General features: G+C 36.7%; 1 protein-coding gene across 3 annotated transcripts in view; it reads right to left on the reverse strand.

Moving 5' to 3' along the window:
* Positions 1 to 23,547, reverse strand: part of LOC101742171 (hydrocephalus-inducing protein) — a 61,134-nt gene that overhangs the window by 25,753 nt on the left and 11,834 nt on the right. For all 3 annotated transcript variants that reach the window (XM_062668275.1, XM_062668274.1, XM_038010570.2), the window contains exons 10-41: positions 22,756 to 22,823; positions 22,457 to 22,677; positions 21,731 to 21,964; positions 20,952 to 21,073; positions 19,002 to 19,188; positions 18,647 to 18,796; positions 17,518 to 17,711; positions 16,964 to 17,229; positions 16,435 to 16,877; positions 16,174 to 16,359; positions 16,023 to 16,098; positions 14,630 to 15,423; positions 14,375 to 14,545; positions 13,883 to 14,065; positions 13,562 to 13,771; positions 13,347 to 13,486; positions 13,109 to 13,250; positions 12,518 to 12,735; positions 11,541 to 11,690; positions 10,481 to 10,537; positions 5,174 to 5,268; positions 4,571 to 4,711; positions 3,991 to 4,200; positions 3,475 to 3,662; positions 3,166 to 3,398; positions 2,927 to 3,088; positions 2,800 to 2,840; positions 2,649 to 2,720; positions 2,349 to 2,548; positions 1,233 to 1,487; positions 1,025 to 1,135; positions 777 to 894 (exon numbers count right to left, since the gene is read on the reverse strand). In XM_062668275.1, coding sequence (XP_062524259.1) covers positions 777 to 894; positions 1,025 to 1,135; positions 1,233 to 1,487; positions 2,349 to 2,548; positions 2,649 to 2,720; positions 2,800 to 2,840; positions 2,927 to 3,088; positions 3,166 to 3,398; positions 3,475 to 3,662; positions 3,991 to 4,200; positions 4,571 to 4,711; positions 5,174 to 5,268; positions 10,481 to 10,537; positions 11,541 to 11,690; positions 12,518 to 12,735; positions 13,109 to 13,250; positions 13,347 to 13,486; positions 13,562 to 13,771; positions 13,883 to 14,065; positions 14,375 to 14,545; positions 14,630 to 15,423; positions 16,023 to 16,098; positions 16,174 to 16,359; positions 16,435 to 16,877; positions 16,964 to 17,229; positions 17,518 to 17,711; positions 18,647 to 18,796; positions 19,002 to 19,188; positions 20,952 to 21,073; positions 21,731 to 21,964; positions 22,457 to 22,677; positions 22,756 to 22,823 — 6,038 coding nt within the window. The remainder of the gene's footprint in view (positions 1 to 776; positions 895 to 1,024; positions 1,136 to 1,232; positions 1,488 to 2,348; positions 2,549 to 2,648; positions 2,721 to 2,799; positions 2,841 to 2,926; positions 3,089 to 3,165; positions 3,399 to 3,474; positions 3,663 to 3,990; positions 4,201 to 4,570; positions 4,712 to 5,173; positions 5,269 to 10,480; positions 10,538 to 11,540; positions 11,691 to 12,517; positions 12,736 to 13,108; positions 13,251 to 13,346; positions 13,487 to 13,561; positions 13,772 to 13,882; positions 14,066 to 14,374; positions 14,546 to 14,629; positions 15,424 to 16,022; positions 16,099 to 16,173; positions 16,360 to 16,434; positions 16,878 to 16,963; positions 17,230 to 17,517; positions 17,712 to 18,646; positions 18,797 to 19,001; positions 19,189 to 20,951; positions 21,074 to 21,730; positions 21,965 to 22,456; positions 22,678 to 22,755; positions 22,824 to 23,547) is intronic.

Genomic DNA, 23,547 nt, shown 5'->3' on the forward strand with positions numbered 1-23,547 from the left:
ATCTATATTAGAATTCTCGACTTTTTTTATAAAATTCTATTATTCTTTTTAAATAAGCAAACAAGCTCTTAGTTACTTTGGTGTGAAGTTCTACAATCGACACCACTACAAAGTGTATGCATTCGCTCACCGAGATCGAGGAGGTGATTTATTTTTCCTTTGACGGATGAAAGAGCTCAGGGATCACCCGGTGTTAACTGGTTACCGGGGCACAGACATCAATAAGGTCACCATCAATCAGCCATCACACATCTTGAGACATGAGTTGTAAGTCTCCGCTCTATAGTACATGAGTTTGCGGTAGGCAGCGGCTTGGCTCTGCCCCTGGCATTGCTGAAGTCCGTGGGCGACGGTAACCACTCACCATCAGGTGGGCCGTATACTCGTCTGTCTACAAGGGTAATAAATAAAAAAACAACGCTGTACAAGTACTTTACGGCAGAAATAGTGGCAGAAACGGTGGTGGTACCTACCCGTGCGGGTTTATATGACCTTCTACCACCAGTGAGTCTCTGCTGAGCTGCCCTCCAGACTCTAATTCATGAATACTAGTCCGCCAATGTAAATTTTACACGAAGTGTAATAAATAAATACTATACGGTCGGAATTAGTAGGAGGTATGGGTGCCTCACTGGCTCACAACAAGCATACAAATATTTTGTCATAAACTAACTCGCGCTCAAAAAATTGCTTTGAACCGATTCTGACAAATTGAAATGGCCCTCGTTTTAAATGTTAGAACTTTACCGACTGTTAAAAAAGCCTCTATACTTTACCGTGACAGGATTTTACGCTACGTAGTGGTAATGGATAAAACGTATCAGATTCACTACTCTCTGTTTTCTCTATGGAAGCGGACGGTATCTCACTGGTTGAAGTTTGTGCTGATGTTACCTTCAAATAATACTTTTAATCAATACTTTATAATCGATGATTTACATTAGCGCCAACGATATTATTCAAGAGAATTAAATTAATAAATGTTTGCTTTTAATTTTAATTAAAAAAAATAGAGAGTGCCTACCTTTTTACCACAAATACAATGCCACTTCGTTAAAATGTTTAACACGTTATCTTGAGTAGCATCGTCCAGTAAATTGAGATCATTTATGGGATTACATTCACATTTCTTAATCTGAAAAAAATGTAAAAAGTCGTTGACCTTACGAGTTTCTTGTTATATTTACTAAGTTTACATTTATAAATCTTATTATGAATTAAAAAAAAAATACCGGTGCTTCATCTAAAAAATGCCATCCTAGAGATTCTTCGTGTAATAGTTTAGGAAATGTTTTCGGCAATAGCACTGTGAACTCTTTGCGGGTCACTGGACTGCTTAGTATATCAAAATCTTGCTCGCTTTTCAAAGCATCTTGCACCAGTTGCGATTTTGAAAACATGCTCACTACAGCCTCTTTATATCGTAGACACGGGCACGTAATTAAAGTTAATGGAAATCCTCTTTCTGCGATGCTTACTTCAGATACCTTTAATTAAACAAACAATATTATATGGTAGTTAAAAAATCTGTTTACATAAATACGTTTAATGCACTTTTAGTATTATGGTGTTTGTATCAAAGTAGTAGCATTGTATTAGCATCGTATTGATATGCTTATAAAACCTCCTTTATTCTTTTTGCCTTTTTATAATACCACAGCATATCGGTAACTAAACATTTTATAGTCTATCACATACCTAATTTTAATGTATTTAAACAAACATATTAAATGCTAAAAACAATCAGATCATTTAGGCTATAAAACGTAACCTTTACAATATTTTCCCACTTTTTACATTTATTCCAAGTCTTACAATAAACCTTAATCATTACTCCCCACTCTGCAGTCAACATCTATTAACTCAGATTTTTAAATTATGGATAGCGTAGTTATAATAAAAAATAAATACAATGGGTACCACTTCATATTATTTTTAAGCACACATAAAATTATATTTCTTTATTGCGTTTTGCTGTTTTGGTTTAGCTAATTATTAATTGTTCCTGTTTTCTCTATTCTGAAGGCTAACATGGTGGTTTTATTTTAGATGAGAGTATTTAGATTATAATTAATTTGTTCCAATTTGGGATCCAAGTTTTATTTATGTATGTTTTACCCCCATTGTGCTTAGTGTTTACATAGTTCTATTTTCCGTGAATTCTGTGTTTTCTCTAATTGAAACAGTCCACAACCTAAGAACACTTAATTACCTATTATTTTAACAATATTAACAGTACTAGCAAGTTAGCAAAATTAGCAGCAGTAACATTAGTGTATATCATTTGTTGGAATCCCAGAATAAATAAATAAAATGTGTTAAATGCAAAATACAATTGTTAGAATTACCTGTATCTGAACTTCAGATTTCTTTTTTGTTTTTTTCTGAGCTGAACCGACGACTTGCCCGTTCAATCCTATTAAAGGAGTTCCAACATCGCAGTCCTCCACAATCCAATTGTTGGCGATGTTAATGAGGTTCTCGTACGTATTTTTATAATATTCGTTATATTTTGTATTCATTGCTAAATATTCGCTTGTTGGTTTCGCTACGGAATCCGAATAATATTTTTGGTTTTTAATAATTATCTTCTTACGAAATTAAAAGTCGTTATTTTTTTGACAGACGTAACTAATATATAATTATACCTTTCACGTCGTCCTTTTTTATTTTTTTCCTGGACTCTGAGCCTTCAACCGCCAAAAGTGATTTGCTATGTTCTAAAATTAAAAATAAATTCTTAAATTGTTTTAATAAAAATCGCATTAAAACTACAACGAACTAGTTCAAGAAAAATACCTTTGGCAAATTTTTCCTTCTTAATTGTTTCATTAACAGGTCTAAAATAAAAATAAAAATCATGCTATAAACACACAAAATTAAAAAAAGTTTAATACATCAATTGATTCGTTAAAATAATACTGACTTTACTATTATATTGTACTTTTTTCTTCGTTCCTCTAAACCATACGTCTGATAAATCGACCGTAGCTCTGGTGGTGCATTTTCGTATTCCTCCGCTGTCATATCTTCTACAGTTTCAACGATATTTTTAATTTCGTTTTCTTCGTACACTTTAGAAATATTCCTGAAATAATTTGCATAAAGATATCATATAATGACCGAAGTCTATCCCGGGCAGAGGTCTGGTACCACAATACTAACTCAGCAAGAAAATCCGTTTCTCTCTGTGACTCGTCGTGCGCTTGAGCCCACTTATTAAAATCCGACTGACACAATACGAGGTGAATGTTCCATATTGAATGTTTGCATTTCAAAACCGTTGTCAAAACTAAAACTGGATTGTTAAATATTGTACTAGACAAAGAGTCCATTACAAAGCCTTTATTAAACTTAGGTAGCTCGAAAAATTCTGACAGTAGCTCTTGTATTAAGTCCTACAAAAAGTTAATATTGTTATTTTATAGATTTAATATATTAAAAATTAGCGCTACACGATCAAAGGCACGATACCATATTGAACATAGTCGTGGAGCCAAGTGCCCCTAATGCTGAATGCGATGTCATTGAGGAGTTCGGAGATTTCTTCTTCTTTTTTTCACTACCTTTAGATCTTGGCGTCGGTATGTTTTTATTTATAACTAGATATTGCAATTTCCGAAGTATCATGTCGAATTCGTCTTCATTGTCTATCAGAGTCTCTATAAAAAAACCGTTTGATAATGCAAATACAATTGAAAATAGCCTAAAAATGTAAGTTTCTAAGCTAAGATAAACAGCAGAGAAATTCAAATAATTTTTTTAATTATAATTATCATTTAATAAATACTTGAACATTCTACAGAAACAAAAACGACGAATGTTGGTATTTTTAAAATCCATTTGGTTTTATGATAGTGTTATCGTATAGATATGTGCTCAGATGTAGATACATATACATACATACATATACCTATGTCTTGTATTTTATGACATACACTGATTAGTTTTATTGCAATATAATATAAAATAAAATAGCCTATTTCTAACCATCATTAGCGGCATCGTTTTCGTTATCGGCGAAATGATCAGTGGTTCTTTTCCGAAACATTTCGTAGCACTCATTAAGGGCATTCATTATAAGCGTTTTTGCTGAACATTCAAGAGTGCACAGTGCTTCGACAATACACAAATCTATATTTATAGTTGGAATTTTTAATTTTTTCCCAATTGAGTACGCAATTTCTTGACATTGTATTTCTGAAACATCATAAAGGCATAGATTTTGGCGAGAATTTCATTTGGAGGAGATACTAAATTTGATCAAAACAAATTTATTCTAATCTTATCCCCGATACATACTTATTTTAAAATTTAAGTTAATAATACTATAGGTATAGGGAGCTAGATCTAGACAAATTTAGATGCAAATAATTAGTGAAAACCTAAGAACACAAATTGAAAAGTTCAAGATTTTTTTCTCAAAAATACATCATAATCAATCAATTTCAATTTGTTGAAATTATGAACATGATTAGTTCAAAGAGTTTTGAATGACACAGAAATATGCTTACGAATTTAATAAAAAAAATGTCTATAAATTATAAGTTCCGTTTATAATTTTCAATACCTTCACATGGAGATCCGTGTACAAAGATAATAATGCCCTTCGAATGTTTATCGAATTCAGTAACTGTTGATAAATTTTCAAAGACATGCAAACATTCTTTCAAAGGATCAACCTGGCGGTCTTTCATTGCTATTATTTCATCTGAAAATAAATGCAATAACGAAATAACATTTTAGACTTATTTTATTTGACGGAAATGGGCATCTCCGTAAAATATAGTTTAAAATCTCCGTAAAAAGTATAGTTTTGAATTGTTCTAAATATATTTTAGTTAAATGTCATCTTATAATACACTTTCAGAGCTATTTATTGGTGGGTTTGTGCCTTAATGGTGTTTGTCACATTTCTACATTCATTATAAGAATATAAGATTTACATTATCATTTACACAACATCAGACAGTGTTAGTTAGTCATAAAAATTTACATATGCACTAATAAAATTCCAGAGTCGATTCAATAAAACCATAATGCTCCCACATTATCATGTTTATTGAAAAGTACAAAACCGCTTTTTATATTATTTTCGTTTATACCTATATAAGTAAATATAATATTATATAGTATTTGGTTATGATTAATAATTCTGGATCGAAATAAAAACCTGCGATAATTTCAGCTTCCGTTCTGAATATCCTCGGACTAGATTCTTTAGGTGTTGTTGACTTGGTTGTAGATTTAGGATTTTTTCCGGGTTTTCTGAAATGGCAAAAAAGGAAATAATAATGATCAATATTGTATATTATTTATAAACGTTTTGAAATAGTAAAGTTATTTATTTTCTTCGTATCTACACGGCTGATTGGGTACCGATCCATACAGATCGATAGGTCGATAGGGTTATCATCGCTCATGGACATCAGCAATAACAAATAACAAAAGATTCTTTATTTCCCTTTCATTAAAAATTTTTTTTAACTGTATAATATTTTATAAAAAAAAAACAAAAATAACTATTACTAAAGAAACTGACGTCTATAATAACTTATAAAAATATTCATTCTTAAAAATAGTATTATTGATGTGCCTTTGGAAAACATACAGCATTGTATTATGAAGAAGCAGTGTGTACTTAGCTTAGATTCCTTGTCTATGTCCAACCATAGACCGTCAATTTAGTTCCATCTTTAGCCGCTAGGTGCTGCCAGCAAGTATAAAGGGAGCGCAGCCATCTTTGATCTTCATAGCGTTGTGTACTTTCGTACTGTGAAGTCGCAAGTCCACAAATATTTTTTCGACTTCTTATTAATTGCAAAAAATATTTATTTTGTGTTTCTATGAGTGTTATTTTGCAATCATTACGAGTATTATTTACCAATCCTATCATCGGACGCCATGAATCACGCGTCATCTGTTGGAGGTGATGTTGAGTCAAGCTCCATAATTTCCGAGAGGGAAGATGTCCAGGCGAGACGCGATGGAGACGCCTCGCGTTCGAACAGCTCGTCAAGCGAAAAAGAACAAAAGGAGTCTCTGCGTAAGAAACGACGGGATTCAAAGGTAACGGTCGATCTTCGAATCGGCTCGTTATCCCACCAGGTCAGTGACGTTGTAAATCTAATAATGCATCAACTGTGTGTAACAATTGAATGTAACGAAAAATGTTGTAAACAAATTGATCTCGTCAATACGGAAATTTTGACAAAAACACAACAGATTTAAACTAATAATCTTTGTAACATAATTACTGAAAACTTTGACAAATCGTCTCCGTCGTACAAGTTACCCGTAAAAAGCGTTTTAAATTGTATACAGAAAAAAGGGCCGTATGTATAGAAATAACACGTCAAAGTTTAATTTCCGTGGTCTCTAACAAAGTATCCTGTTGCCAACGCACCACTCATTGACGAATTTTTGTTTGATAATAGTAAATTGAAATCTATTGAGTCCCTCGGAGGGCTACAATCCTATTTGTCACGATCTCGTACAAAAGGTAAGCCAAACATTATAAACAATCATAGTCTGTAACATCTGGCACAATCCAGAGGGGGGCAATTGAAGACACCGACGGGAGGCACTGAGTGCCACCAAAATTGTAATAATTTGTAAACCATGTATGGTTACCAAATACCGTAAAAAAAAGAAAAAAAAAAAAAACAAAACCTTTTTCTGCGGAAGAAAAGCGACGGATCAATGCGTCCAATTTTGGATCTTCGAGAGTTGAACAAGGTCGTAAAGATAAAACACCTAACTGTTTTCGGACACCTAGGTACCAAACTTTCTCCACCCAGGGGACTGGATGATAGAATTGAACATTTCTCAGGAATATTTTTCTAGTATCAGTCGCAAAATTTCGTCGATACTTCTTGAGGATCAGTACCAAGGTACCAGTATCAGTACCTCCAGGAAGGAATCGGTACCTTCTTATGAGTTAGTATGAAATGACATGCCTACCCTTCGGTCTGGCTTCAGAGCCACACCTTTTTGCTTCTATAACATGCGGGTCGCAGAGACCTTGCGTGCAAAGGGAACTCGAGTGCTAGTGTCTACTAGACGACTTCCTTTTTGGTCGACCAAGACAAATCCAAGTTGAAACTTCAGGCTGCAGAAGCTGTGAAGCTTTTGGATTAACCTTTTTTGCTTCCATAACATGCTGGGTCGCAGAGACCTTGCGTGCAAAAGGAACTCGAGTGCTAGTCTACCTAGACGACTTCCTTTTGGTCGACCAAAACAAATCCAAGTTGAAACTTCAGGCTGCAGAAGCTGTGAAGGTTTTGGATTATCTGGGCTGGCATGTCAATTTCCATTATATAGGGTGCTCGGTCGCTCGGTCGCTCGGTCGCGGAGATATTGCGTGCAAAGTCGAGTGCTAGCTTACCTACACGACTTAATCTTGTTTCACCAAGACAAATAAACGTTTTTGTTCCCATAGCATGCTCGGTCGCGGAGACCTTGCGTACATAGGGAAGTCAAATGTTAACGTACCTACGCGACTTTCTCTTGGTCCTTGAAGACAAATACACCTTTTTGCTTCCACAGCATGCTCGGTCGCGGAGGCATTGCGTGCAAAATCGAAGTGCTAGCTTACTTACACGACATGATCTTGTTTCACCAAGACAAATAAACGTTTTTGCTCCCATAGCATGCTCGGTCGCGAAGACCTTACGTACATAGGGAAGTCAAATGTTAACCTACCTACGCGACTTTTTCTTGGTCCATGAAGACAAATACACCTTTTTTGCTTGCATAGCATGCTCGGTCGCGGAAACATTGCGTGCAAAGGGATGTTGAATGTTATCCCACCTACGCAAATCCCACCAGGTCCATCAAAAGAAGTCCAAGTTGAGTCTTCAGGCCACATAAGCTGTAAAGCTCTTGGATTATTTGGGCTGCCAAGTCAGCCTTACAAAAAATCAATTAGTACACTGGTTCAAGAGATGACATGTCTAGGGATTCGATGGAAAATTGCGAGAAACGAAGTGGCCACTCAACAACATCCTAGCTCAAACTCTGACGGAATTACATCAATCTATGCTAACTTGCAAATTTTCTTGCGAAGTTTCAAGAAAAGGGGTAAAAAACGGGCCATCCTGCATGTGTTAACAATTAAATGCAGTGCTGACGCGAAGCCACATGTTAGACATTGCCGATACACAAAACCAACCATTTCCTGGCAACGGAAGCTTCGGACATGTGTAGGGGTTACAAATGCAGTGCTGACGCGGAGCCACATGTCAAACATTGCCGAGACCCAAAACCAACCATTTCCTGGCAACGGAAGCTTCGGACATGGGTAGGGTTACAATTAGACAAAATATTAACGTCCTGTCTATGGTCAGCTCAACAACAGAAACGGCTCACCCACAAAAGAGCTATTTGCAATGGTAGTGACAATCAAAATGAATCTGAAAGTATTTCACTAACGTTGACCTTTCGATTTTTAAACCTAAGCGATAAGTTCAAGATAACTGTCAGCTTATCTCTCGGGGAGATACGACATCATAGCCGACAGGCTATCACGAGGAAATCAACCTGCGAAAGGGCACTTTTTACCACAAGTGACCACAAAAGTTTTTCGAAAGTGGGGTCATCCGGATATAAACCCATTCGCCGACCAAGATTGGATACCTTCAGCAGACCGTAGAGGATGCAACTAGCATGGAGAATTCCTCCTCTCAACCTTCTCCCCAAAGTACTGACTCACTTCAACAGTGTCTAGGGAACCTACCTGGTAGTGTTCCCAGACTGAGCGAAAGCATTTGGGTTTCCAAGCCCTCAGATCCCGAACGCTAGATAACTCGCACGAAATCCAAAACCTGCCTCCTCCACAGGTTAAACATTAACCCTGAAAGCTTAGAAAGGGGGGGGGGGGAGGTTGTACAAATAATGACTGGTCTAAACAGGAGAAGATTTGTTGAAAATTAGCTGGTGTCAATCCACTTTGTCAGCATACTTACCAGCAACTAGAAGATGGTGCATATGGTGCTACAGTTTTAAAATTGATCCTAAGTCTGCAGATGTTGCCAAATTCTTTCTTCTTTTCCAAAAAGAAAATTTTGCCTATAAAACAATCCTTCTGCATCATAAAGCAGCGCTGTCAACTTTCTGTGGGCGAAATACATGTAGGACAGCAAACATTCTCAAGCTCTCTAATAAAAATTGCTATTTTAAAAAAGCCATCGGAATAGCTAAACAAAATTCAACTACTTATTACAATTTTACTAAGTGTAGTCCCATTCACATGAGATCCGAGAATAGTTCTAAACTGGTTTTCTTCAAACCCAGCCACCACATCACGCCTCAATGTAGCTTGAAGGACACCAACAACCATGTTGCTGGCTACGGGACGCAGAGTTAATGACCTTACTTTGCTCAACATTTCTAAAGACAGTTTCTTTGATAACAGAGAAAAACATCTTTCTGATACCAGTCTTTGGGTCTAAAATTGAAATCCATTTTCGTCAATAATCTGCATAAGTGCTTTCTAAACATGAAACTAAAGACATGCCCGGTAAGATTCGTAAGGACTTTTTTCTAACTATGTGTGTTGTCACAAAAGCGGCATCCCGTACTGTAATTGGAAACTGGTCTTCGTTCAACCTTACGAGGTAATGGCATCAACGCATCTCTAAGAAGTGGTAGATCAGCAGTAGCCTCTGAGATGGATTGATAATGAACCAATGGACGAAATACTTTCTAGAGGCAATTGCAAATCATCCAAACGTTTACAATAATTATTGCCGAATAATAGAGCTTCGTAAAGATCCTCACGATTCTTTTTTTCAACACATTTACTTCTACATGATGTATATACATCATTTATACAATTTATACATTTTCTTGTATATACAAGATAAAATGTTTATTACAAACTTATAAATATTTTTTAATTATTGAATTAACGTGGAACTTAACAACTGTTTTTTCGATTTAATAATTATATAAATTATGAACATTATCATTGCGCTTCATAATTTTATTATGGCTTTACCTATTTCATCATAGCGTTGTGCTTAATAATTTCACCAGCAGATAACAAACACGTCTTCATAATACAATGCTGTATGTTTTCCAAAGGCACATCAATATTACGGTTTTACATAACAATAAAACCGATATTATGTGCCGAGAAGGAAAACATACAGCATTGCAGGAAGTTCTTCCTGGTGAAGACTATGAAGATCAAAGATGGCTGCGCTCCCTTTATACTTGCTGGCAGCACCTAGCGGCTAAAGATGGAACTAAATTGACGGTCTATGGTTGGACATAGACAAGGAATCTAAGCTAAGTACACACTGCTTCTTCATAATACAATGCTGTATGTTTTCCTTCTCGGCACATAATATCGGTTTTATTGTTATGTAAAACCGTAATATTACTTAAGCTCATTTATATTTTATATTTTATCATTTATTATTTTTAATGTGTATATCAAATATTTAAAATATAGTAACTGAAAAAATCATCATACTTTAATGGTGTCTTGAGGTTTGCGGCTGTTGCAGCGGAAGCTTCGTCATCCTTAATCCTGTTTCATTAAAAATATGTAAATAGCACGTGTAGTACAATTTAACTAAATGGGATAACTGGGAATAAATCACGCATGGCCATCAGGCCTCAAAATAGAATTCCCTGTGTAACGGGTACCACAAAGTGACAAATATAAGTTTAAATATATACATATATATACCTAGATAATAAACACCCAGACGAAAAGCAAACAAACCTGTTCAGCAAACAAACGTATAGTGATTAATCTCATATGTCTTCTAATGATGTGATAGCTTTTATTCGATGCAATAGAAACATCGGTATCTAGCATCGAGCTGTCAAAAATTACACGTCACTTTCCCTTACTCACAGCTATTTTCAAAACAAAATTAATGAAAGTTAAATGAGATCACGTTGTTGTCAGGTTTGCGATGCCCGCGTGGCTATGTACCATAATCCTGGCTATTTCTGACGTTTTTATTTATTTATTGCTTAGATGGGTGGACGAGCTCACAGCCCACCTGGTGTTAAGTGGTTACTGGAGCCTATAGACATCTACAACGTAAATGCGCCACCCATCTTGAGATATAAATTCTAAGGGTCTCAGTATAGTTACAACGGCTGCCCCACCCTTCAAACCGAAACGCATTACTGCTTCACGGCAGAAATAGGCAGGGTAGTAGTACCTACCCGCGCGGACTTACAAGAGGTCCTACCACCAGTAATTACGCAAATTATAATTTTGCGGGCTTAATTTTATTACAGGATGTTATTCCTTCACCGTGGAAGTCAATCGTGAACATTTGTTGAGTACGTATTTCATTAGAAAAATTGGTACCCGCCTGAGAGTCGAACACCGGTGCATCGCTCAACACGAATGCACCGGACGTCTTATCGCTTAGGCCACGACGACTTCTGGTCTTCACGACGTGAGGCAATCATGCGTTTCGCTGGTTGAGGGGTGGTAGCATTCATGTTGTTGTCTCTCTATTTGGAACTGATTAAACGCCTGTTGAAAGCCATACTGAAAATAAACTTACTTCCTAACTTGCTCCGTAAACTTTTTGTAGAAATTAACAACCTCCGGCGGGAAGCCAATACCGGGTTTGATAGCAGGAACTAACATTTCATCGGGTTTGCTGTAATACTTGTGTAATAATTGGTATATCTCATCTTCTTCCTTCCATTTTCTATTATAAATTGAAAATTAGAGTAACTCAATTAAATTATTTATATAATAAGGCTTAAGGCGACGCTAAAATCCGGTAAGGTTATTAAAAATAATAGTTTATTTTGGAATACCTATATCTTATACTGTTATGACGTAACGTTGAAAACATATTTTTATTAATAATTTATTTATATTATTACTTTTTTATTTATTCTTCATTATTTTTTACTACTACTATTTATACGATTTTTGTAGTTTTTAATCTACATTATTTAGTTTTTATTTTGTTGGGTCGGGGCCTCACGCAGCAACACTCAGTAGGTATACCTACCTACTCATATCAAGCGATGCGACTAAACCGATTCCAAATCCCGCTGACAGGTACGATTTTTTCAAAGGAAATACGTTTCTAATACCCGTTCAGGAACGACTTTCATGACGAAGGAACAAAATCGTGTAATAAAAAATATTGATGGTTGGGCATTTTGTAAGTCCGCACAGTAGGTACGGTAATCTACTGATCGTCTCCACCGCGAAGCAGTCATGCATTTCGGCTTGAAGGGTTGTACAACCCTAGTCCAATTATTATTACAACTTAGACTTCTTGTCTCGAAGTGTTGGAATTCAAGTTTCAACGTCTATATGTGGAACCCAGTTAACACCAGGTGGGTCATGAGCTCATTAAGCCATTATTCAATAAAGCAAAAAGTTAGCATCGGTTACAATTGAAGTACGAAGGTTTAGGTTTTTTTCCTAACGGATAATTACAAAGTGTTGTCTTAAAATACAAAATTCAAATTATACAGCCTTACTGACATTTTAAATACTACATTTATTCATACTTACTCATCACTATGTGCGATTATAATTTCGATCGGGAACGAGCAAGGATTTGTAATCCCGAAATATAGATAATTCGTTTCAGCCCATGGCAGAGTCGGTGGGAAATCAACATTTGGCCCAATCACGTGGACATGAGGCACGACGCCTTGTCCATACACCGGGATCGTCATTCGATTGGGATTCATATGGAATCTAAATATCAAGATTCCTTCATATGTCATCTACAATGTAAAAGGGATTAATAGTAAGAAATCCTGAACCCTCCGGGATAATAGAAAATGGGATATTGAGCAATACGGCTATTTGACGGTAGATATCATTTTTTTAAATGAAATATGCGTGTACCTAACAGATGTGCACGAGCAACTTCGAATATGAAGTAATTAGTGGTTATTAAGTATTGTGAACCCTTTTCATAATCATACAGCATATGTCTGGTGAGAAGCAGTCATGCGTCCCGGATGGAACTGGTAGGTTAACCTGATTGGCTTGTGACAGGTTGTGATATTTATGGACTCCTGCGATCACTTAACAGCAGGTATACCAGGCTAAATTGTCTGCATTTAATAATATAATATAAAAGTTTGTGAAAACCTCTAGAGTAGGCTTGAATGCGATGCTCAGCCAACCTCCTTCGCCAGGTTCATATTTTCCTGAACTATCCAAAATCATCATGGGATTCGGTCCAGATGTTTTAAGCTTTAATGTCACATACCAAATACACGTCGGCTTACCGCTGTTGACAATGTATGTATAATTATAAACTTATAAACGTGATTTTCATGACAATAACTAAAATAGAATTTTATTTTCAGAAATAGTATTTACTCACATATTCTTCAATGGTATGGAACAAATAATCTTATCGCCGCATCGGACAGATCCAAAATGAATTTCTTTCACGCTCGATACTAAATACGGTACGGCACAAATAGATTTTACTTTAATCGGTATCGTAACGCCGAATGGTACCTGAATTGGAAATGAGTTAACAAATTTGCCTTATTTTTTTTTGATAAAGCCCTTCTGAAATACCTTACACCGTACCTCTGAATAAATACAAGTGTCTACTGTATCTTCTAACTCCGGAAAATCGTCAGATGATGGGGAGAAGACAACTTCCAGTTTTCCCGTATCGCCAGGATTTAATTTACCACACAGCTTCATAGTCAGCCAAGTAGGGAACTGGGTACCTTTTGCGAAATGTAATTTCGTAGGAACCGGTCCATAATTGATTACTTCTATAATTCGGTGAACCTACAATTAATTCATTGCCCATCATTTTAAAATTAAAAACTTCAATCAAACCTCTCAATCGAAGGATAGACAAGATCTTTTCCTACATTGTTTTATTTTAAATTCTCTTACCGTAGTACCCGTTATTACAACACCGAAATCAATGACGTAAGGTGTCGTACTGAATCCAGTAATCGAGTTATTTTTATTACTTGTTGAATATGCCCTCAAAATTTCTGGTCTCTGTTTCAAGTGGTACACTACTAATTTCCTTTCTATTGCTAATTCAATATCCATTTTAGAAGGAAAGTAATCCTGAAAAATATATTGAATATATTGATTGACGTTCTAAAGAAATGAGGTCTAAAACAATTAAAACACAAATGTATTAAACAAGTATGTTTAAACTTTATTTTTGTATTCATTTATATGTTTAGAGGCACGTATAAGTTGTTGTTGGCGCCCAGACCACCTGGCCTAGCTATGAACATACTCTCGGAGGGATTTCTATTTATGTGCAAAATCAACGATATTTAAAGAGTATTGAATCAACAAGCGTCGTTTTTCTATTTCTTACTATAATTAAGAAATCCTAAGTAGTTTTTAAAACGTTCGATACAGTACCCAAGGTGAACAAATATGCCAATCACATTGGAAAAATGGATCTTCAAAACATTTTTCAACTAGCGGAGTGTTCAAATGTTCTGAATTATTTTTGTGGAAAATTTCACCAACTGCTTCTAAGTACTCCAAAGTTAATGTAGAAATTGCTTCATAGCCGAACTCTACGTTTAACTGCAAATCGATTAGAAGCGCTTAGTCGATTTAAATTCATTTTAAAATAGTTCTGATCTGATGTCGATCATTAAGATTACTAACTTGACAAATATCTGGTCTCGGTAACACGATATAAACTTGAGGAATAACCCCCCAGCCGCATACTTCAATCGGAAAATATGGTAAATGACCTATTTCTAACAGAAAATTTCTATTGAAACATCCTGTCACTCCAGGATATACCAGTATATTAATATCTGCTATTTCTTCGGGCTCCAATACCTGCTGTTGTGGTATTAAATCGATTATAAGTGCATCAAATACATTTTCATTCATTGGTTCGTTTAAATAAGTTTTAAGTTCAAACGGCAGCTGTGCTACATTTGATATCGACAGTTTTAAAGACGCCTTCTCGTAAAAAGATCTTATTCCAAAATTTACTCTCTTCGCATCAATGTTATACCTCAAATCTGAACTCTGACCGGTGACTAATACACTTTCAGGCGGACCTCCTAAAACTTCACATTCTAAAATAGCGCGAACGCTAACATTAGGAGGTGGCCTAAATATTACATGTATATATTGTATTTCATCCGGTTTCAAAATTCCTCGATGTGGTATCACCTGACATATTTGGTTTATCTCGAATTTATTGTCCTTACACTTTTTCGGAAACTTTGAAACCCAACAGAAATTTTCATCATATTCTGGATATAGCATAGGTGTTAATATTTGTAATATATTTGATTTCATTTCCTCGGAACTTGTTAAATCACTAGTCGTATGGCCGTTAACGAGCGCTTCTGTATTCATTGATTTCGGATAGTTATCAAAGTCTTTATTAAAATTTGAAATAACGGATGCCCGACATTCTATCATTTCATTGGCGCTGGTAACTAAAAGAAAACAATTTGTGTTTTAGCGTTGATTTAATATTAGAAATTAAGTATTTAGATGTTTGTTTAATCGTATATTACGAGTTTACTCTTATACTTCAAACGACTGAGTTTGTTTTAGCAAAAAATGCTCGCACTTCGAAGAAATCGTTACGCAAATATTTCATATATTCAACGAAACCGGAGTGAAATGTGGTCGGAATTCACTAGTGGTTCACTTTTATTTCATGATTAGTAATACTAATTCCAAAGCAAATAATTCTGGATTATTTTAATCTTGAGATATTGCTAACATACAATATTTATGCAAGCCTGTTTTGGCAATCCAATATCAAGCGCCGATTCCAATAAAATAAAAATAGCAGTTACTCTATTTAATTACATGTGCTACGCTACGTTCACAGAACGATAAGTTTAACTGTGCGTTCCATTTTTCTACTATTATATAATTATTTGTGTTTTTTATTTTGACGTTATTATTTAAAAAAATGCATTTAAGATTAATTAAAAGTGTATTAATTACTACCACTTACCATATAATGGTAAGTAGTTCGTCGGTCTATTGTCATAATAAGCAAAAACGGCTTAAAAATACAAACCATTAGATTCAGTCTCGTCACTTTGCGCCTTGATATCACTTGCATAACTAGAACGCTTAAAAGTATTCGGTTGTGGCTATAACAAAGGAAATTAGCTTTTACTTTCGCTGATAGTAGATCGGTTATTACTAATAAATGACTTACAACTCACCTCCGCTCCGTTGGAAACTACATATTTTTTCCAATGTAGCATGTAGCAAACTAAGAGGGGAGTCACGTTTTGTATTTTTATTGTTTTGCTGATTACGCTCTCATTAAGTAGGCACTGGAAGTCCACTTTTGGGGATAAAACCAACAGATTAGGAAAATTTACTGTTCCAATCAGTTTAATAGCATCCTAAAAACATATTTAAAAAAAAACGTAAAACTCACACAAACACACGCTCAAACAAAATACAAACAAACAAGCAACCTTATTTTTGTGGCCTTTAAATTTTATTTTCATCAAATCCGAGTAAACTTTGGATTTTAAACTCGAATGTTTTGTTGTATCAAACAAAATTTGAAGTTTCATAATTTCTTCATCTTCCAAGCGTTCCTCAACAGAGTGGGTTAATGTAAATGCCTTTTTTATTTTATGTATATCTTCAAAGAACTTAAGTGGTCCTAAGCGTAGAGGCTCGACCGGTTTCAAAGTCAAGAAGTCGATTAGTTCCTGTGATTTTCTAGGCCCATATTCACTGTTAATACTTGGCAAATTCAAGTCATTCTCATTGTAGCGAATACAACAACAGAGATTTTCTTCATCAGGTTGAATTTTGTAAGTGTTTTGCTTCTGAATTATAGCAAATGGCGGTTTCACTGTAATATCCAGATCCAACGGTAATTTCGCCACATTTTTTATACTTATAATATCTGGAATAAACAAATTATCTCAATAGCTCTAGAAATCTCATAGAGCAAAAATGTAATAGTTAAAGATTACTTTTTTTTAAATTTACCAGTTAATTTATAATATTCGCTATACGGCCCATGATCGTACTGTAGTTCTACGACAGGCGATGAAATTTCTATATTTGGATCTACGAATTCTGCTGTGATTTGGCATTCCAGTAATAGCTCTTTTTTATTAACACCTTCAATACTGCCTATGAGGTACCAGGTTTCCTTTACCGTTGTAATTTTCGAAGACGTTCCGCTCACTGCTAATTCCATTTTTTCTCCTGAGCCCATCTTGAATGCTTTAGGCTCAAGAGTAAAGAAGCTCCTAACAGAACAAGATAAATTATGAACAACTTAAATATGAGCCATCGCGGAAAGGATGGCAGATGTGAAACATTAATATTATTTTGTACAGGTATAGATGCATAAAGCGATAGTTTACGACAGGGAATTCATGTGGCATTGTGAAGAATAAAATATGAATATTAAGAAACCGTCGCTTGCACATGGCGACGCTTCACACCGCCAGCAATCGGTTTTACGTACGTCTATCAAAAATATGTATAGAATTGTCTATAGTTCATTATTTGATAATAGTAAATAAAATACATACACAGTTGGTTGTTTATTTTTTGGCGCTTTGTAATGCTCACTCCACTCTAATGCGTGTAAGCGGGTGCCAAAGTTTTCCATGATTACTTTGCAGGTAAACGGAACTCTTGTGAAATGTCGTCCGAGTACGATATGGTCCTGGAGCTCCCCGACTACAATACTTGTACCGATTCCCGTAGCTGAGAGCGGCACTAACTGATATAACGCAAGTTTTTCACAATTAAATATTTATATTTTTTTAAATAAGACAACCTATTTTGATACTTAACACGCTTTTATTCGTTCAATATCTGTGTATCAATGGTTTATGTTTTTTTATTTTTTTTATTGCCTAGATGGTTGGACGAGCTCACAGCCCACCTGGTGTTAAGTGGTTACCGGAGCCCATAGACATCTACAACGTAAATGCGCCACCCACCTTGAGATGTAAGTTCTAAGGTCTCAATATAGTTACAACGGCTACCCCAACCTTCAAACCGTAACGCATTACTGCTTCACGTCAGATATAAGCAGGGCGGTGGTACCTAACCGTGCGGACTCACAAGAAGTCCTTTTTTTTTTTTTTTTATTGCTTAGATGGGTGGACGAGCTCACAGCCCACCTGGTGTTAAATGGTTACTGGAGCCCATAGACATCTACAATGTAAATGCGCCACCCACCTTGAGATATAAGTTCTAAAGTCTCAGTATAGTTACAGCGGCTACCCCACCCTTCAAACCGAAACGCATTACTGCTTCACGGCAGAAATAGGCGGGGTGGTGGTACCTACCCGTGCGGACTCACAAGAGGTCCTACCACCAGTAAGTAGTAAGTAAGTAACTTTGAATGTCATTTTTACCAATTTCAAGACGTCCGCTTAACTTGAAAATTTGAATACTCATCAAAGACCGTCGACAATACAATCATTGCATAACTTAGCTCTAATATTCTGACCAGTATCAGTAGGATCAAAAATGTTGAAATTAATTTAAGTTCGGCTTGTTATTTAAACGCTTTTTTTCCTACCATGTTTGTATTGTTTGATGTTATGGTACTCAAACTCAAACCATTGAGTCGATTTGCTATTAAGATTCAAATCTAACGTTTAAATATTAAAGCTTATTGCTTATGGCCAACAAATAGAAACTTACAATTTCCTTAACTTTTTCGAGTTGAATCACAGCTTTGTTCGTATATAAATCGGCGTCGATTAAATAGAGTGTAAAGAATAAATCTGTTTCGGACTCAGGGTCAATGTAGCCTTCAGAAGGACGAATACTCCAGTGACTATCTTTATTCAACTATAATAAAGGAAATAGGAAACTAAAGTTTAAAAAGAATTTACATTAAAACAGTGAAAAATCTAAGTAAATAGTTTTAAGGTTACCTATAATTATAAAAACTGGATGCACTTTATCAAAATTGATTTAATGAACTTCTCATTATTTATGACAATATTTTGGTCAAACTAAAGTTAATGTCAATAATTATTAAAATGTATCTTACCAAAGATGCCCTAAATGTAACAGTCACCGGGGAGTCATTGCATAGCGTTAACACTTTTTGAGATTTAGTCAACAATTTAACCTGACCCCAATGCAGAGCCATAGGGGAACACGTGACGATAGGTCGCACACCACAGCCCGTAATGCGGCATATGTCAATAGGTTTCGTCAAGCCGAAAAGATGCAGTCTGTTAAGGCAAAAAAATGTTATTCGAGATACTCACGGACCGGTAGGTGAGCTCACGGACTCTACCTGAGTTCAATAGAGTTTCTGAGAACTGTATTAACGTAATAGCAAGGTACCGAGTGTACTTAGGAAAATGCGATTATCTTGTAATTTTATTCCTTTTTTTTTTTTTTTTTTTTTTTTTTTTTTTTTTACCTACCTAAGCTGATAGCCCTAGCGGCTATTTCAGCGTAGCCTTAACTTTAGTAGGTGAGCTCACGGGGCTCAAACCTGACGATGTTGCTAACACGAACCCTAGCAAGAGTCGTGCTTCGCAGAATCTACCACCGGATCGGAAACGCGACCCACTGAGAAGATCCGGCGAGAAACTCAGTGGGCTGTGTCTGAGAGTTAATTTACTCGTCGAGCCCTTCGTCGCAAGCGACGGGTTCGACGAGAACGGTGACCGGTGCTTGAAGTACCTAAAAGCACCGTTAGTGGATCAGGAGGATCCGAGATGACGTGTTTAGGGCGACGTCGACTGCTTTCCATTCTGTCCGCAGGATCGGGAATGTAGTTACCGGCGGCCACGATGAGAGGGTTCTCGTGTCGTGCCGCTTTATCGAAGTGGCGCATGGACGCCGACTGAAGATACTTACTGATGGACTCTAAGTCCAGGTCGTCATGGAGGTCGACGTTCCTGACGAACCACGGGGCTCCGACGGCTATCCTGCAAAAACGGGATTGAATAATTTGAAAGGATTTTAAGTGTATGCGGGCCGCGTGAGCGAACACTACACTTGCATAGGTCATGACGGGGCGTATGCAAGTTTTGTAGAGTGTCACCTTATTTCTAAGGGACATTTTACTTCGCCTACATATCATCGGGTAGAGACGTCCTAGAATGAAGGCGGCACGGTCGCGTACCGTCTTGATGTGGGGGCGGAATGTCATCCTACTGTCGAGGGTGACGCCTAAATATTTGACCTTCGGGGCCCACGGTATGGGCTGGTCGAACATCGTGATTGGGCGAACGACGGGGGCGGGGTTATTGACGCGCCTAGTCGGGAGAGGGATGCTCAGCGTGGTGTTCGGAGGGCGACCCCTTTTGAAGAGCACCGCTGTGCTTTTCGTGGGGTTAATGTCGATGCGCCACTTCCGGAACCACTGTCCCATGGTGGTAGCTGCGGTCTGAAGTCGTCGATGAAGCAACGCCTTCTTCCTACACGAGTAGTAGATGGCGGTGTCATCGGCGAAGAGCGCCAGATGGGTCTCCGGAGACCGGGGTATATCGTTGATATACAAACTGAATAGTAACGGGGAGAGGGCGGAGCCTTGCGGGACTCCGGCTGTGACGTGACGGGGCCGGGAACGCGTTCCCTCGACTCGATATCGGAACGAACGGTTCGACAAGTAGTCTCGTATGATGAGCACGAGCCTGTCTGGCACTCCCATGTTATACAGTTTGTATATCAAACCGTTGTGCCAGACTTTATCGAACGCCTTCGCTATATCGAAGAAGAGGGCTCCTGTCGGAATGGATTTTATTCCAAAGTAGGTACTATTTCGAGGTTTTAGCAGTATTATGTATTTATCTTGTGTAACAGATGAGAGATAAAAATCGTATAATAAAACTAAATCCGTGAAACTTCAACTGATTAACGTACACGTTTAGAGATGTCGATCTGTGGGGGTTGGTACTATTAACATGTATTATCACTTCATAAAGTATTATCGCCCTCGACGACAAAAAAGAACACATGAATTGTTGTTAAAGTTTTTTACCGCACAATGAACTCCTGTTCTCCAAGTACACTTGTTTTTATCGTTACCGGTAAACATATTGTGCTGTTGGGTTCGATCAAGCACTCTTTAACGGCAACATCAACTTCTAACGTGGATTGTTCCTTAAATTTGCAAACAAAAACAAATCATTTTCATGCTTTTTTTCTACCCTTTTCGTCATCCGATTATCTGTTTTTTGTGTCATAACTACTGCGACATTTAAGTGCTTGCAATCATAATATAAAATTTCTAAACAATTATTTTCGTACATCATCATTATCCTGCCCTTTTCCCAGTCACCTGAGGTCGGCGCAACATGTTTTCTCTTTCCATACTCCTCTATCATATACCATTTCTTCGCTCACTCCCCTCTTACCCATATCGTCTTTCACGCAATCCATCAATTACTTCTTAGGTCTACCTCTTCCTCTATATCCTTCCACATTCACAGTTAACATTTTCTTACCAACCTCATTTTCATTTTCGTACATAAAAAAAAACCAGTAGCAAAATAAAAAGAGAATGCAATACTGAATCTAAAACTTGTGGTATCAATAATTATGGTCGAATTTCGACTAGTGGGCTAGCACTAGTATAACTAATACGCCACAATAATTACTCAAATAAAAAATTCAAAATGATATAGGCCATCATTGGAAACCATTGAACCATTGAAACCATATCATGAAGTTAAATTTTAAAGTTAGGCTAAAATTTTTCTGACACAAAATAAAAAGCATGATACTTCAAACATTTAAAAATAATTAAAAAAAACCTACCTTAATTTCGTCGACCGTAAAATAACCCCAAAATTGATTAGAAGTTATTTTTATTTCGTGTTGGTATGGAAAATCTATGAAACACGCTCGTAGTTTGATATCTTGGGCTGGTACTATCTCCGGGACTACAGCACTAAAAACTACAGGCAAAACGATGGGAGCGCTGTCCGATTTTTCAAGTTCTATTTCTAAAGAAGTTTGATTTGTTCTAATCAAATTTGCTGTTAACGTTATCTGAAAGAAGCATGTTTATTGGCTGAAATAATATATGATTATTTCCTAGAATTCTGACTGGTCTAGACTAGGTTTATCTTCTCTCGTATCGTATCTTTATGGCACCAATAACACAGCAGAAAATCCTAGTTTTAAGTTTAAAAAAAAATGGTTCGCGTGCAACCTGATGCACGTGAAAGAAGTGAAACTTTTTTTTGCGGTGTGTAATATTGTAGTTCTCTTCATTTTTCATTCTTAAATCAAATACCTCTTGTAGTAATAGGGAATGCTGTATATAAGAGAAACGACCTAGCTCGCTTTGTCCTTTCCCTCTCTCCACAGTCGAGTGGTTCGCAAGACGCTCTGTCTATTTTCTCACTCTCTCTCTCTTTTTAAATTATATATTTTCTCTGTAGCCCTAACGAATCTGCCGCGAGTTAAATTTTACTCACAACGCGCCTAAAGAAGTTTCACTTCAAAATTTATTGCATGCTTTGTACCACTGATATATACCCTCAGAGTGATTCTAGATTCAGGTCCCATGTCAATGTTGCTAGGTTCAATATTGAACTCTCTCGGCCATTGAGGTACATTGGGCTTAGGTTTTGATGCTACAGCATAATCGGTTAATGTTATACTGCTAATTTCCGGTCCGTCCGAGGAAATCTTAACAGACGCCCGGACCTGAACAACGGATTCGTTTATCACATCCAGTTCTAGCGTTTTTGGTACTCCTGTAAAATAAATGAAATAATATCTGAACTTAAATCTGACATTCAATTATTTCATGGTAGTTTGAAATGTCAACTCACCTAAACTTACAACCCCAAAATCCAAACAAGGCAAACTGAACGTTAGTGAGGGATATATTACTTCACCCCTGGAATGCAATAAATCTTATTATTTTGCAGACGAATTTCGTACTTTTCCCTTATTTGATTTTTTTTATTGCCTTTGTAGGCAGACGAGCATACGGCCCACTTGATGGTAAGTGGTCACCGTCATGGATGTCAGCAATGCCAGGGGCAGAGCCAAGCCGCTGCCTACTATAGCCAAGCCGCAGCCTACCATAAGCGAAGCCGTTGCCTACCATAAGCCAAGCCGCTGCCTACCATAAAAAATAATAAAAAAATTGTCCGAGACAATCTAGGCCCAAACTAGGATTCCCTGATTTTTATCCTATGTAAGCACGGGTACCTGAGGTGTTATTCCAGCTTCCCGCAGACTGTAAGGGGTGCTCCCGGGCTCAACCTGAAAGAATTTGGCAACACATTGCCCCAACAAGAGCAGTGTTTCGCTGAATCTTTGAGTTTCGGTAGCCAATTAAGACCAGGTGAACAGTGAGCTCACCCACCCATATAAGCAATTAAAAAAAAACTTGTTCATCATATCAATGTATGCCAGATCTAGGAATCAAATCTACGACCCTCAGCCTAACAGTCAAGGGCGCTAACTACGGTACCACGGACTAAGTTTATTCATTCGTTAAAATTTCTCAGAATGAAAAATAAATAGTTATTATAATCAAATAGACAAAACTATACTTAAATAGGGCATGTAACTTGTAAAAAATGTCGGATTCGCGCAAGCATGTATTTTCCTTA

This window comes from Bombyx mori, chromosome 4 (assembly GCF_030269925.1).
Source record: "Bombyx mori chromosome 4, ASM3026992v2".
Classification (NCBI taxonomy): domain Eukaryota; kingdom Metazoa; phylum Arthropoda; class Insecta; order Lepidoptera; family Bombycidae; genus Bombyx; species Bombyx mori.